This window comes from Myotis brandtii, unplaced genomic scaffold, assembly GCF_000412655.1.
Source record: "Myotis brandtii unplaced genomic scaffold, ASM41265v1 scaffold1423, whole genome shotgun sequence".
Classification (NCBI taxonomy): domain Eukaryota; kingdom Metazoa; phylum Chordata; class Mammalia; order Chiroptera; family Vespertilionidae; genus Myotis; species Myotis brandtii.
In genome coordinates this window covers 187,945-204,991 of record NW_005355087.1, presented here as the reverse complement: position 1 = coordinate 204,991, position 17,047 = coordinate 187,945, and the positions used below count along the sequence as shown (strand labels likewise).

Below are 17,047 nucleotides of genomic sequence, written 5' to 3'. Positions count from 1 at the left end.
GGGGGGGGGCCCCCCCCCCCCCAGTGCACAAATTTTTGTGCACCGGGCCTCTAGTATCATTATAATAAGCTACTAACTGGTCTCCCTGATACTACCCTTGCTTCAATCTAGTCTTTTTAAAATATATATATTTATTGATTTCAGAGAGGAAGGGAGAGGGAGAGAAAAATAGACATATCAGTGATGAGAAAGAATCATTGATTGGCTGCCTCCTGCATGTCCCACACTGGAAATTGAGCCCATAATCTGGGCGTGTGCCCTGACCGAGAATACAACCCTGACCTTCTGGTTCATAGGTCATCACTCAACCACTGAGACACTCCATCCAGGTCTTTTAATCTATTCTAAGCAGCAGCTTAGATTGTTTTATTATTTGACAAAGCATTATATCCTCTGCTCACTGGCTTCATTTCCTATTACTCTTATTCATTCTATCCTAGTCACACTGCCCTCCTTGCAGGTCCCTGTACATGCCAGGCATGTCCAATCTTCAGGTTTTGAATTTGCTGTTTCATTTACTTGGAATGATTTTCACCAGCTATTTGCAAGGTTTGCATTTCTTTCAGTTATTTCTTTAAAGTCACCTTGGTGGATCCTGCCCTGACTATTCTATTGCAGTTGCAATCACCCGGTATTTTCTATTTTCTGTTCCTGTCTCCTCCACCCATAGCATTAACTACTTATAACACATTCCAGATTTTTTAGCTGGTGTATTGCCTCCTTTTCTCGAGTAGAGTGAAAACATCATGAGGGCACTGCTTGTAATAGAGTTGGGCCCAGAGGAGGTGCTGGGTAAATGTTTGATGAATGCATGAATGCACTGTGTATTAATAGGACCTGTGAGATATTCAAAAGAGTGTTTTCTCAGGTATTTATAGACTAAAATGAAGCAAAGTGTGACAATCTCAATTAAAGAGTTTTGCTGTGGCATGGGACTTGCCAATACAAGAAAATTTACCTTTTTTTTTTTAACATAACCTGCTTATTTTTGTTTATGTACAACTAAACCAACATTAATATATCTTTCTTGAGTTAATCACCAGAAAGAAAATAATGCTCTGTAAAGCCAAACCAAAACAAAAGCAAATAGCCTAAAACTCTATAAAGAATGTATTTTAGTTCTAGTGAGTTAAGAAAAAACAACTGTTTCATACTCTCTTTTTCTGGGTTGTTAGTGAAATCTCAACGAAAACAAAATATAGACAGGAGGTCAATGCTTACGGATCAGATTTCATCTTGCTAGGCTTTTTATAGACCTATAACAAAGTGGAGCTCTAAACATTGTGTTAGATAATGGGGATTCTGACAGTCCCTGTAACTATGTGGAACTAGGAGGTGCTGCTATAATTCTGCTGCTTCCGATGAAAATTTCAAGTGTTTTCATTAGGTACAACAGCTGTTTCTATTACAGATAACAGATCTCAGAGGTGGTGATGCTGATATCAACTTCTAGTGGGCTCAGAACACAGTGTAGCTTGTACAATTAGTTTTTTTTTTCAAATTATTTTTTTCTGCACACGCCAATTAACTCTGTAGCAATAAAAGGAAATTACTTACTTGCTACCGGAATTGTCTGAAAGTGATAGGATCATCCTTTGTAGAGTCACATTAACCAAATTAAAAGCCCTTGGGAAAAATTTGGCACCCTGTTCCTTCACGTTCACATCTTCCTAAACACCTCTTAGGAGCTTCCATTTAGAAAGCTAGGATCATTTCCAGGGCTTTTAATTTGGAAAGATTGGCTGCTCACCAGTGGGTCTTTGTAGACACCCAGTGGTTGGGTGGAGTGGCTCTGTAGCGTTCCAATCTCAGTGGCCTTGACTTGACTATCCTCTTGACTCCTGCTTGCTTGCATGTTTTCCATCCTAAAGAGAGTCACAGCTTTGCTGCTGGAGCTTGTCTCCAAGGCAGACACTATCATTTCGTTCTCTCACTGAACATACATATCCTCCTCCATAGAGAAGTGAAATCTATTCCTCCAACCCTGTGAATCTGGGCTTGCCTGTGACTGCTTTGACCAATAAATATGGTGGAAGTTGCTCTGCCACCTCTGGGACTAGCATTTGAGATGACTGTGGTTTCTATTTTCCTTGTCTTGAAATACTTCCTCTTGGAACCCTTAAGTCACATGGAAAGGCTACATTAGGGCACTTCAGTCAACGGTCTCAGCTGACTGGTGTCAACTGTCAGCCACGTGAGTGAGCCATTCTGGAGTCCGGTTCATTTTAGCTTTAAAATGACCCCGTGTTATTAAAACCACCTGATTGAACTGCATGAGAGACACTGAGCAGGAACCACCTGGCTGAGTCTGGTCAGTCTATGGAACCAGGAGAGAGGAGCACATTGTTGCTAAACCACTATATATTTGGGGTGATTTGTAACACAGCAAAATATAACTGAAATAGGGACAAAGTGGAAAGCTACAGGCTCAGTGCTTCTACGAATGTGAGTGTCAAAAACTAGCTGAGAATGAGGTAGAATTGGTGGTTGTTTATAAGATGTCGACAGATATAGGTAAATGTCAGTTTTCCACCTTTTTGGCTGGTCATTGGAATTTCATATTTGAACTCTTCTATTGTCACTTAGATTTTTCAATATAAATATCACTGTACAAATGTTATTTATATACTGCAAAAATATAAATATTATTACAAAAATATTAATATTATTATACAAATGCAAATATTCTGTGAAGGGTAATACTCTAAATCAAGGTATAGCAAACCTTTTCTGTATAGGGACAGATAGTAAATGATTTAGGCTTTGTGAGCTATAAAGAATTTGTGGTGACTACTCAACTTGACCAAGGTGACATAGACGGTACATAAATGAATTGCATAAACATGTGCAATAAACTTGATTTACAAAAATTGGTGGTTGGCCAATTTTAACCTGAGGGCTGGGAGTTTGCTGACCTTTGTTCTAAATGGTTATTTTTGTAGCTAACAGAAATATTTGATTGTATTGCGTGACTCTCATCAGAATTGGATTTGCTTTACCCCCAGCTCCCATCTCTCTTGCCATTTCTTCTTCGTCTCAGTTGTAGGGTCCTCCTCTTAAGATTGAATGTGCTCCTAAAGCCTCTCTTCTTACTCTGTCTTCTTTCTCAGCCATGTCACTCAAATAATTTCCATTAACAGCAATTTGGCAATGACTATTCTGTCTTTTATCCAGAACTCCAGGCTTTTGCATTTCTCCTGGATACCTTGCCAGCACTGTCAGTTCATTGTACTTTTGTGTCAGTTGTTGCCGATAGTCTCTCAACTCCAAGCCCACCCTTCCACCGTTAGTTCTTTGATGCTGGGGCTAGAGCTCTGCAAACCCTACTTCTATTTTGCTAGCTCTTAGTCTCTGTCATTAGGGCAAGAGAGGGCCTTGCTGCTTTCTGTTTACTTGATGCTGACTTTCTGTCTAATTGGGGTTCCTATGAACATCTTTTCGGCAAAGCCTTTTTTCCTGTAGGAACATGTTCCTTTCTGTAGTATCAGAATTACCTTCATTACCACTCCTTCTCTCCTCTCCCCCTCTACTACAGCACAGTGGGTTAGTGTCCACGCCTCAGACACCGGGTCTCAGCCCTTCAGGACCCCTCCTTTAAGCTCAGCGATACTAGCACCAGCTAGGCAGCACCTTCCAGCGGGAGGACTGAGGGGTTAGCCCAGCAGGGTTCCTTCTCCAAGTTTCTGTTTTAGTAATTCCCACATCTTCTCTTTGATCTTCCAGCACTAATGGGTGGTAGATGCTGCCTTTAATGCTTTCTTTGTGATAAGTTATTGTTTTCCTTTGCTTTTTCAGTTACCTAGTTAACAATTTCATACCTAGTTAACCATTTTTTATATTAAATCCCCTTTCAAATATTGGGTATAGTTTCTGTCTCCCAGCTGGGTTCTGAAGTAGTTCAGATTCTCTGCCAAAAGCTGCTCCGCCAACAGTGTTTGCTTCCTCAGTAAATGGCACCAGCAAACCTCTCTCCATTCCCTGCCCAGAGGTTCAAGCCAAATATGTGGGCATCATTCTTAATTCTTTCTACTCTAAATTCCCACAGGCAACGAGTGAACTATAAGGCCTGTTGATTTGGCTTCCTGAATATTTCTTATATCAGTCTGCTTCGCTCTACTGCTATATCCTCCACCGTAGATCAAGCCACCACCTTAGAACTGACCTCCCCATATTTCTGTAGCCCCTCAATCTGTTCTCCCACTACAGCCCAGGAGGTGTCTCACACACATAAATTATGTCTTGACATAATTTATAAGTCTTTCTGTGAGATGGTTTCTGCCTCTATTTCATTTTGAAATAGGTTCCTTGTGTCTTTGTCAGTTTTGAATCTGCCAAGCTTTCTTTGCATTCTTGGTACAAACTATTCCTTTTGTTTAGAAATCTCCCTTTCATCCGATAATGACTATGTAGACTTTAAATGTTGTATAAGTATCACTTTTGGCTTTTCTGAGCTATTAGTTTCTATAGATCATTGAACATTCACCTTTTCAGTAGAATATTCTGTAAACTTATAAGTAATCTATAATAATAAAAGCATGATATGCAAAGTGACCAAACGGCCAAACAGCAGAATGACCGCCCGGACAACCACATTATGACACACACTGGTGCCAGGCCAGCCAAGGCGGGTGTGACACGATTGGTTAGGGGGCCCACCATTGCCCCACAATTACCCCCAGAGGGACCAGGTCACTGGCCAGCAGCCAATCAATTGGGGGGCTCCGTGATCGCCCCAAAGAGGGAGGCCAGGCCACCCTCTGCAGGGTGATTGATCGGGGTGGGGTGGGGGGCCTCCGTGGAACTGGGGAACCGGTGGTGTGTGACAGCGGACACGGGCAGTGCTAGGCCAAGGTGGGTGTGGACGGGGGGTGGGGCTGTGGGGCCGTGAGGCAGCTGGGCTGCGAGGCAGCTGGGACTGTGAAGGCTTACCCCTTGCACAGATTTTGTGCATCAGGCCTCTAGTTCTTTAATAACTGATGGAAGGCCTATATAGGCAGGGGCTGTGTTTGTCTTTCCCAGCACAGTCTTTTACACCTACTATTCTCTCTTGGCATAGCAAATGTTCAACAAATACTGGCTGAGTTCAGTGAGTTTCTGTTTTATACACTTATCATAGGGCCTCTGAGTGAGTTCAGAAGGCACACATTTCCTTGGATGTGCCAGAATCCCTCATGGCTGACTGCTACCTCTTAGAGTGAAGGCTTCTTTGGTTTGCTCCTCTCACATCTCCCGGCCCCAGTTCTCTTTGTGGGTTCTTATAGTGATTGGAGGAGACTGAGTGGGGAATAGATGGAATAGAATTTATTAGTTTTGGCTGGACTGGAGACTCAATCTTACCCACTCCTATGTTGTCAGAGGGCTCTGTGGTATCACATAAGCCACCTGAGCACGGGCGGCCAGGTACATCCTGGTGGTCGCTTTATTTCAACTCCTTTAGCCAATAAGGGATCTTCCTCTGCAGCTAATAACCAGTATGTTATTCCTCCTCGAAAACATCAAAGTGCTGGTTTCTCTGTAGTTCCCTGAAATGTAGCCATTTTTTCCTCCAGTGATAAAAAGTGGGGGTAAGGGTTGGGAAGTGGACTGAACATGGATGGAAGGGCTTTTAGAAAGCTATAATAACCAATAATGAAGAAGCAGACAACAAAAATAGAATATGAGAATGACAATGATAAGAAGACCCATACCAACATATGACTACAGTCTGCTGGAAAAGAAGCAGACCCTAGGGAACAGGTTAAAAAATCCATCTTTGATTTTGGTTACACTTCCAGAGAGAGAGTGCTGCATTTATTTAAAAACAAAACAAAACACAAAACAAAACAAAGACTAAAACAACCCAAATAGCTTCCTTTTTATCTTCTAAACAGACTTGACCCAAGCCGGACATTTGCTTTGAGAATCACATATCTTTTCCCTTCAGCTGAGAGTTTTACCTTTTGGATTGCATTCCACACACGTTCTTTATCGTTTCTTCTTCCTTCGAGGGTGTCCATAGCATCTGCCATTAGTGACTGCAGCTGTGGCACCAAGATAAAAATTATCAGTGTGGAATTCGCACAGAAATAACTTCCCTAAATACACAGATTAAAACCTAATTAAAAAATCATTTGTACGCTGATGATTTTATTACTCATCTTCCCGACAATGAACATTGCTACCCCATCTTTGCTTCAGTCATTACTGAGTGTTATTGCAGATATAAAATATTGAAACAATGAAAATATGCTTCTTGAAAATGGGTAGAAAACATATAGGTTTTAATGTTGTAAGCGTTGACGTTTTGTAAAAACAGATTTGGGTTGTAAAGAATGAAGGCCATAGTTAATTCTCTCAGGAAATGGCATGTAGTACATGAACGCGTTTTAGTATTTTCTCCCGAGGCTGATATATCATGATTTCAGGCATCATGCAAAAGCTCACCAGAGGACAATTCTGAAACTGTGCTGTCTTATTGCCTCTTAAAGAATCTAGCTCACTTCAGTTCTTTTACTATTCTTTTCTTCTCTAAAACTTCAAAATAACCACCCTTTCTTTTTAGGTTCCATTCACAGGCAAGTTTTCAGAATTCCACCTTTTGCCCCAAACTGCCACATTCCAATTTGAAATAGTCCCCGGACACCTGCTGCATATGTAGCTGCAAAGCGGTGAAGACACACGGACCTATGTGATGGTCACAGCTAAAAAGGAAAGTTCTCTAAAGAACAAATGCCAGTTCAGTCCACTGTGGCTTCAAACAGTGGGGACCCTTAGAGAATCTTTCTGAACTTTAGATATTGCAGAGTTGTAGCAGAGGGCAGAGCGGAGTCACTCAGAACTCTTCTACGGAGCAGTCACTGTGTAGACAGTGCCACAGAAGGCCTTACCAGGATTTATTGTCTAGGTTAACCCATGCTTCAAAGCTGAAAAGTAAAAGCTGTTATTTACGGCGATGAAACCTTGCAAGATGCATGACTTTTAAACATTGGGCCTCCACATATACATCCATATACATTAAAATTTTTTTCTAGTAGGCAGATAAATTATAAAAATATCCCATTAAATCCTGTTTTCCAAGGTTTGAGAGAGTGGAATACTGCACTAATATGTTAATAAGGGATGTCAATAATGCTAGTTTGGTGCCCTCGGTGTATATTTTGAAATGCAAGTATTTCCAGAAGAAAGAAGCTGCAGATGTGTGGTGAAGAAGGCCAAGGTGCAGAAAACTCTCTTGTATTTTTCATTGAAATCTTGCACGTGCTTTTCAGGAAGACTGGATCAACACTGAGCCAGTTTCTTCGATTAACATTTTCTTTGCTTCCTCTTATCTCCGAGGGGCATTAATTAATCATCTGAAATTGGCTATAACATGCACTTCGAAAGCTCCTTGCTTACTGCACTGCTGAATGCCGTATGAATGGTATTTTACTAGTAAACACAGCCTTTTAGGAGGCGTTCTGCTGCACACAACCCTAAAGGTTTTGAAAGCATAACTTAGTGAATCCTTGATTAATAGACTTCCCCCTCCCCCACCTATAGTTTTATTATTTGGCTAGTCAGACCATTTTAAATGCTTACTTTGAATATCAATATTTAACACACTTTGACAGGTTCAGATGAACATTATAAATGTTGGCAGTGCATTTCTCAATTGATTTGTTATAACTTTAAAAAACTCAGGGAGGGAGGATTCCTTCAGTTATCTGAAAATTACAGGTGACCAGTTTGGGCTGTTCTCATCCTTGCTATGTGAATTCAATTCAGGTCTGTAATTAGTTTCAGCTACCTTCAATTAAAGCCTCAAAGGAAAGAGCCCTTCCCTGTCCAACATTAGGATCTGGGAATCTTTTAAAAATCCTGATTTCTGGGCCTCATCCTCCGGAAATTCTGTTTCTTTGTTACTAATGTTGTGGTCCCACCCCTTAACAAAGAAACAGAATTTCCGGAGGATGAGGCCCAGAAATCAGGATTTTTAAAAGATTCCCAGGTGATTCTAATGTGCAGCCAAGGTCGCTCTGCCCTTCTGCTACAACTCTGCAATATCATCAACCTGTGGGCCTCGACCTCTTTGGGGGTCGAACGACCCTTTCACAGGGGTCGACTAAGACCATCGGAAAACACATATATAATTACATATTGTTTTTGTGATTAATCACTATGCTTTAATTATATTCAATTTTTAACAATGAAAATACATCCTGCATATCAGATATTTACATTACGATTCATAACAGTAGCAAAATTACAGTTATGAAGTAGCAATGAAAATAATTTTATGGTTGGGGGTCACCACAACATGAGGAATTGTATTAAAGGGTCGCAGCATTAGGAAGGTTGAGAACCACTGCTCTAGAGTACACCTTACCTTTCCTTGAATGGCCAGCACATGGTTAACTAATTGTTTTTCAAACTAGCTGCTGTCATTTCTAATATTGATTATGGTTATAAAAACAAATCTTTTTGAGGATTGTTTGAGCTATTCCTTCAACTAGTTTTTGACTGCCTCTGTGTTTTCTGAGTTAACTGGTCGATTCAGTTAAAAAATACAGCCATTTGACTAACTACATTTTTCCCTTGAATAAAATAATTGTTCTATTTAAATGTACCAGTGTGTGTGTGTGTGTGTGTGTGTGTGTGTGTGTGTGTGTTGGCACTGCCAACATATATGCGACACTAGAAGTAAATAAGAAAACTCTAAAGACTATTTTGTATGGTTGGTTTTCTGCACAGTGGCTATTCTTTTGTACTCTCAATTTTCCACAGAAGATAATCCTGTGTTAACAAGTCTTGGAGTTTAAGAAGCAATTAATTAAAACTTACTTTACTTAAAACAAAAAGCTTGACATACAATTCAAATAATCAGCCCCTTTCCATGTTTTTCCATGTCAGACAAGTATTGCTATGAAAAAATGTAAGCCAGACCAGCTTGCATGGCTCAGTGGACTGAGCATTGTCCCATGCACCATAGAGGTCCCTGGTTCGATTCCTTCTTAGGACACATGCCCCAGATTGTGGGCTTGATCCCCAATAGGGGGCGTGCAGAAGGCAGCCGATCTATGTTTCTCTATCATCAATATTTCTATCTTCTTTCCCTCTCCCTTCCTCTCTCTAAAAAAAATCAATAAAAACATATTTTTCAAAAAATGGAAGTCAGTCAATGTGAGCAAATAAAATCCTTTCACAGGGGTCGCCTAAGACCATCGGAAAACACATATATAATTACATATTGTTTTTGTGATTAATCACTATGCTTTAATTATGTTCAATTTGTAACAATGAAAATACATCCTGCATATCAGATATTTACATTACGATTCATAACAGTAGCAAAATTACAGTTATGAAGTAGCAATGAAAATAATTTTATGGTTGGGGGTCACCACAACATGAGGAATTGTATTAAAGGGTCGCAGCATTAGGAAGGTTGAGAACCACTGCTCTAGAGTACACCTTACCTTTCCTTGAATGGCCAGCACATGGTTAACTAATTGTTTTTCAAACTAGCTGCTGTCATTTCTAATATTGATTATGGTTATAAAAACAAATCTTTTTGAGGATTGTTTGAGCTATTCCTTCAACTAGTTTTTGACTGCCTCTGTGTTTTCTGAGTTAACTGGTCGATTCAGTTAAAAAATACAGCCATTTGACTAACTACATTTTTCCCTTGAATAAAATAATTGTTCTATTTAAATGTACGTGTGTGTGTGTGTGTGTGTGTGTGTGTGTGTGTGTGTGTTGGCACTGCCAACATATATGCGACACTAGAAGTAAATAAGAAAACTCTAAAGACTATTTTGTATGGTTGGTTTTCTGCACAGTGGCTATTCTTTTGTACTCTCAATTTTCCACAGAAGATAATCCTGTGTTAACAAGTCTTGGAGTTTAAGAAGCAATTAATTAAAACTTACTTTACTTAAAACAAAAAGCTTGACATACAATTCAAATAATCAGCCCCTTTCCATGTTTTTCCATGTCAGACAAGTATTGCTATGAAAAAATGTAAGCCAGACCAGCTTGCATGGCTCAGTGGACTGAGCATTGTCCCATGCACCATAGAGGTCCCTGGTTCGATTCCTTCTTAGGACACATGCCCCAGATTGTGGGCTTGATCCCCAATAGGGGGCGTGCAGAAGGCAGCCGATCTATGTTTCTTTATCATCAATATTTCTATCTTCTTTCCCTCTCCCTTCCTCTCTCTAAAAAAAATCAATAAAAACATATTTTTCAAAAAATGAAAGTCAGTCAATGTGAGCAAATAAAATAAGACACCTTTCTACATTTCCCAGTTTCTTCATTAGAATGCTTCACGAGGGTTGCAGAGCTGGCCCTCAGGCTACATTTATTATGACAAATTTCTTTCAGACCATATCACTTTTTCTTCTGACTCAGGGCCTGAGAAAGCCTTCAACAAAGAAAAACAAATACTTACCAATTCTGCCTCCTGCGGACTGATGTCCCGTAGATAGGGGATGGTCGCTAGCTCAGCCATTGCTTGATTGATCACCTGGGACTGCTCCTTTACTCTCTGTAGCCGGCTGAGGAGGCTGGCGTACTGCAACTTCTCCATCACACCTGAGCACGCAGGGAAACTCCCCTGGTCTCCCAGGGAAAGGAAATGTTTTAGAACAAGACCACAGAACTAGGGCTTTCTCTGGGGATTGAAGTCAGGGTTTGTTATAGTATATTTACATCCTTAGAAGCAATGGCATCTAGTATAAACTAACGTTTCCTTCTCTCATTTTAGAGAATGACCTGGACCCTTCCTTCAAACTGATGAGTGTATGTAGAAGGGAACACATTGCAGGACTGATCTGCAGGTGGCCCTGCATAAGCAAGTTGTGCTGAGGGGAGAAGAGGGGACTGACATTGAACGCGTGCTCTACCTTCCCAGGGGCCATCAGAAAGCTGTGTCTGTTTAGAATGTGCGCGTGTGTGTGTTGTGTGTGTGTGTGGGGGGGTTATCTATGTCACCCAAGTTATCATAAGAGCTAAGAGTTGCCCAGTACCTTGTTTATATTAAAGAATATTTTTATGCAAGCTGAATTCTGAAAAATGTGATGCACATTGAATTCTCTTTACCCAATGACTTACATCAAAGCTCAACTCTGCTTTTATCTTTAGTTCTTGTATGGCCTTGGACTATGGCTCCTCTTCTTGTGGTATTATAGCACTTTATTCTGACTCCTAGGGCCATCCCAGCAACCGACATGACCCATCTTGAAACAGACTACCGTCCACATTTGTAAGGACCACCAACCCGCATGAATCTATTGGTATTTTGGGCTTTCTCAAAATAGGCCCCTTTTCTAATAAGGTGGCCTACATATGTGTTTGCTATTGCCAGCCGTAAAAGAGAAGCTGTCACCTTCTCTAAAAAGTTTAATACAAATCATAATGCATGATAGGAGAGGCAAAGTTTATAATAAAATACCTACATTTATATTTAGAAAAAGTATTTCTGACATAAAGGGAGCTATAAGGGTTAAAAGAAAATCCTTGAGTTGTGTGGAGGGTAATGAGAAATTGGGAGTCACAGGAGGATTTATTTGGCAATTTCATCCCACATCCAGGTGCTCAGAGAAGGAAGGCTGGAGAACCAGCATCCCCTACGGCAGGGTTCCTTCTGCATCACCTGCACCAGAATCACTAGGCGTGTTCGTTAACTAGGCAGAGTCCTGGGCCTTACTCAGTGAATCGTAATCTCTTGAAATGTGTCTCTCTTCATATGGATTGTAGCTAGGTACCCCTCACTCCCCAAATATTCAAGTATCTCAAGAAGTTGAAGAATAGACAACTATCTTAAAACTTCGCATTTGAACAAGAGCTATTTTAGTTTGTGCATACTTATAAAATAGATTTTTCCTCCAGAAATCAGAGAAGACATTTTTAAAAAAATTACATCTTCCAAAGAGAAAAACTATTAGAAACTGCATTACTAAAGAGCATTGGAATTTCAGCTTGAATTTAGAAAGCAGTTCTTCCTGCAATGTCATATGCATGTTTTAATTGACAACAACCTCTAGAAGTTGGTGCTTTTCTGGAGTCTTGTTAATAAAGGAAGGTTGAGAACCATGGCATTGTATTTGCTGTATTTCTCCCTAACACCTACTATACCATATGACTAATGTTCCTCTATTTCAACTAATTTGTTCTTTCAGATGAACCATTTGTCTAAAAATCTATAAACCTGTAGGAGCAATGATTGCAAATTGTGGAGTTGGGCTCCCTTCTCTGAACTGACCAAATAGGTAGCCTACACATTTAGTTTAATCGTGTACCTAAACAATGGGATTCTGCCAAATAGAGGAAAGCGAGTTGCAGGAGAAACTGTTTTCTTTCTGAAGAAAAATTGCTTTATTTGTCTTGAAAAAAACACACCAGAAAACACTGGGGCTAGTTGTAGGAAAGGGGGTAGTGACTCAACTCCAAAGAGCAGAAACAACTGCAGCCTACATGGGAACATAATCTAGCAGTGTAATTTCCTAAGCAAAAAAACAAAAATAGTGGAAGGCAATGGTGTTTTGTTAGCTTGATTGATGGATGCATAACAAAACAGGAAGTACTCTATACATATAAAATACTAGGAAGAATATATAGTTGACTACTAATAGTCAACCCTCCCACCCCTCGGCTTAAGACAAATGCAGTTTTGATTATTAGAAAACTACAGATGTATGCATATTTTATCTACATGATAGGGGTCTTTGAGAGACAAAGTGAAAAACAAAAGAAATTAATATAATGCCAGCAGGAATGTTTTAATGCTGTTGCTTTAAGAAAATAAAGGAAAGGATGAAAAACGAAAGAATTACCTTAAACATCTAATGCTAGCAAGGGCTAGATCTAAAGGGAAGTAGCCCTCCCCGCGAGACCTCAGGAGTGATTAAAGGGCTCCTTAGCTGTTGGGGAGAGTGTTAAAAAGTGGCCGTGATTGAAGCTAAAACCTCACACAGGTACAATGAATTTAGGTAAGCAGCAAGTTCAAATGAGGGCTTTAGTCAGGATTGCCTAGATTTAATAGCAGGTATGGGTTAATATTTGGCAAATAAGTGGCACTACATAGAATAGTGCTGAAAAGCACAGCCCAAGTATTTGGAATATATTTCCACTTGACTCAACATATAGAAACATTAATTGCAAAAATGGAAGGGTAGAAAAAAATATTATTGTTCATTTCAAGTGTGCATATGTAAACATTTTTTATGCTTCACTTGGAGGAAATTAAAAGTAAAATTAATGAGGTATTAAAATCGTGGTTAGTTAAGTCATTTTTTGGCAAGTCAGCCCGTGAAGGAGGCTTCATGCATGGCAAGAGATTTTATTATTTTGACTCTTTAACATTTAGCCCAGGAAGCACAGTACATAAGGTTTGAAACTGACAGCAGCCAATAAAGTTAATGAATGAAAAAGCACAGTGGCATCTGATGGCATGTGAAATAATTAGGACAAAGACCCAGAGAAGGAAAACGACCAGTAAAGCAGAGTTCCTGGTTGAATGGGGCTGATGTTCACTGGGATTAAAAGCCACCAAATAGGCAGGTAGTGTAATATTTTAGATTTTTACTTTTAAAATACCAGAACCATTCTTTTTTTTATTTTTTAAAAATTTTGATTTCTTAAAGTATTACAAAGAGTATTATATATGTCTCCTCCCCCCCCCCCCCCCCCCCCCTCCCCCCCCCCCTCAGTGTCTTGTGTCCATTGGTTATTCTTATATGCATGCATATAAGTCCTTCGGTTGATCTCTTAACTCCCCCCAAACACTCCCCAGGCTTCCCACTGTAGTTTGACAGTCTGTTCAATGCTGCTCTGCCTCTGCATCTATTTATGTTCATCAGTTTATATTGGTCTTTATTATCCGTTTCAACCTCACCAGGGCCGTCCTGACCTCACCGGGGCCGTCCCAACCTCACCGGGGCCATTTTGACCTCACCGGGGCCGTCCCGACCTCACCGGGGCTGTCCCTACCTCACCGGAGCCGTTTCAACCTCACCGGGGCCGTCTCGACCTCACAGGTGCCGTCCTCACCAGGGCCATTCTGACATCACCGGGGCCATTTCAGCCTCACCGGGGCTGTCCCAACCTCATTGGGGCCGTCCTGACCTCACCGGGGCTGTTTCAACCTCACCGGGGCCGTCCTGACCTCACCAGGGCCGTTTTGGCCTCACCGGGGCCATCCCGACCTCACCGGGGCCATTTCAGCCTCACCGGGGCTGTCCCAACCTCATTGGGGCCGTTTCAACCTCACTGGGGCCGTCCCAACCTCACCAGGGCCGTCCCGACCTCACCAGGGACATTTCAACCTCACTGGGGCCGTCCCAACCTCACCAGGGCCGTCCCGACCTCACCAGGGACATTTCAACCTCACTGGGGCCGTCCCAACCTCACCAGGGCCGTCCCGACCTCACCAGGGACATTTCAACCTCACTGGGGCCGTCCCAACCTCACCAGGGCCGTCCCGACCTCACCAGGGACATTTCAACCTCACTGGGGCCGTCCCAACCTCACCGAGGCCATCCCAACCTCACCGGGGCCGTTTCGGCCTCACCGGGGCTGTTTTGGCCTCACCGGGGCAGTTTCAACCTCACCGGGGCTGTCCCGACCTCACCGGGGCCGTTTTGGCCTCACCGGGGCAGTTTCAACCTCACCGGGGCTGTCCCGACCTCACCGGGGCTGTCCCTACCTCACCAGGCCATTTCAACCTCACTGGGGCCGTCCTGACCTCACCGGGGTTGTCCCAACCTCACTGGGGCCGTCTCGACCTCACTGGTGCCGTCCTCACCAGGGCCATTCTGACCTCACCGGGGCCGTTTCGGCCTCACTGGGGCCGTTTCAACCTCACTGGGGCCGTTTCAACCTCACCAGGGCCGTCCCGACCTCACCAGGGACATTTCAACCTCACTGGGGCCGTCCCAACCTCACCGAGGCCATCCCAACCTCACAGGGGCCATTCCGACCTCACTGGGGCCGTTTCGACCTCACCAGGGCCGTCCCGACCTCACCGGGGCAGTCGCAGCCTCTACCAGAACCATTCTTGTTGGGCCATCTGTTGTGTGACTAGCAAAGGAATCTATAAAGATAAGGAAACTGGTGCTCGGCTGGCGTGGCTCAGTGGTTGAGCATCGGCCTATGAACTAGGTCAGGGTCCCATTCTTGATCAGGGCACATGCTTGGGTTGTGGGCTCAATCCCCAATAGGGGGCATGCAGGAGGCAGCCAGTCAATGATTCTCTCTCATCATTGATGTTTCTATCTCTTTCTCCCTCTCCCTTCCTTTCTGAAATCAATAAAAATATTTTTTTAAAAGAGAAGGAAACAGGTGTCAGAGTGTAAGGAGAATCATTGCCTGTGACACAGAGACCTCCCTCATACCAGAATGTCCTTCACCAACTGAGTCTACCACCTCATGGCAAGAGATGAAAATCCATGTTCCCTGAGAAGCCCTACTGTGGGCTGTAGATCTGCCCCATGGCTGGAGATGAGAGCTCTAATCCTGCCTTTATGACACACAGCACAAAGGCACCTCAACTTTGTGACACTGAGCACATCAGTGAGGCAAGAAAAAAATTGAAATCCACAGGACCCTTGCATGATCTTCATTTTAGAAGAATATGTCATTTCCAAGTACAAAATTTGTATAAAGAAAAAGAAAGGTCTATAAAATGGTTCTTTTATCAAAGCAAACTAAAACCAATATAAATGATTAAAACTTCTAACATCCTATCTAATAAAAGGGTAATATGCAAATTAACCATCACTCCGTCACAAAGATGGTGGCGCCCATAGCCACAAGATGGCGGTGCCCAGTCCTCCCAGCCCCGCCGGAATTCCCCAGTCCTGGGGGGGGTGGCCGCTGAGAGCAGGCAGTGTGAGCAGCCTGATGGAATGCTTGCTTTGTTGCCATGACGATGAGGCAAGTATTCCACCCCGGCTGCGGAGGGCCTCTGGGCAGTGGGCAAGGAGTGGCCATGGGGGGGCAGGGAGGGGAGACGCTTGCGTTGTTGCCCCGGTGACGAGGCAAGCGTTCCGCGCCTGGCTGTGGATGGGCCTCTGGGCAGCGGGTGCAGTGTGTCCAGGCCCCACAGAGAGCTACTGGCACATGGATTTGTGCACAGGACTACTAGTTTATAATACTTTGCAAAGTGCTTCAACATGGATTATGTACTTTTGGTCTCACAACAACTCTATGAGGTGGGTCTGGTAGGTATCAGTCTGTTTTGTTTTAAAAATATATTCTTATTGATTTCAGAAAGAGGAAGGAAAAGGGAGAGAGATAGAAACATCAATGATGAGAGAGAATCACTGATCGGCTGCCTGCTGCACGCCCTTCCTGGAGGCCGAGCCCACAACCCAGGCATGTGCCCTTGATTGGAATCAAACCTGGGACCCTTCAGTTCATAGGCCGACACTCTATCCACTGAGCTAAACTGGTGAGGGCGGTATCAGCCTGTTTTATAAATGAGAAAAAACAGCTCAGAGATTAAATGACTTGTCCTAGGGTTACACAGCCAGAGCACCGCCTTGGACTAAAGTTTTATCTACAGGTGTCACAAAGTAGGGTAACAGCTAATAAGGACAATGCAATGCCTAAGCATTCGAGTGGATGACATTTGATATCTGACAAGATAAAAACAGACTTCAGGGGATCTTAAAATCACTGTTGAGGGCTGTTTGGGTCACATTTAATGATAGCATGCAGGCATAATTTTTACTCACCCACTCATTACTTGCTTCATTAAGCTAGGTTACCTTTGCAGCAATTTTATTTAGTCCTGCTTTATGAAGCTGTGATTGGCTATATAATAAGAAATCCAGAGGCCAATATTTGGATATACTCATGGTCCCTGGGTATCTTTGGGATCACTTACTTTGATTCTATTAAAACTCTTTGAGAAAATCTTTCAAAAACTTCTATTTTCCATAGAAACAAACATAGGAAAGCAGAAATTCCTTGCAGCTAGCAAAGTGGTGCTGACTCATTTGAAAAATATTGAGTTATTAATTAGATGCTAAGAATCTTAATTACTGTATGATTTTTAAATTTCTATTATTGACACACACACACACAC

The 17,047-nt window shown here is 42.3% G+C and overlaps 1 protein-coding gene across 1 annotated transcript in view; it reads right to left on the bottom strand.

The window, feature by feature from the left end:
* SPATA16 (spermatogenesis associated 16) overlaps positions 1-17,047 on the bottom strand; it is a 207,757-nt gene that overhangs the window by 23,143 nt on the left and 167,567 nt on the right. The window contains 2 exon segments of the mRNA XM_005860868.1: positions 5,937-6,020; positions 10,409-10,573. Coding sequence (XP_005860930.1) covers positions 5,937-6,020; positions 10,409-10,573 — 249 coding nt within the window.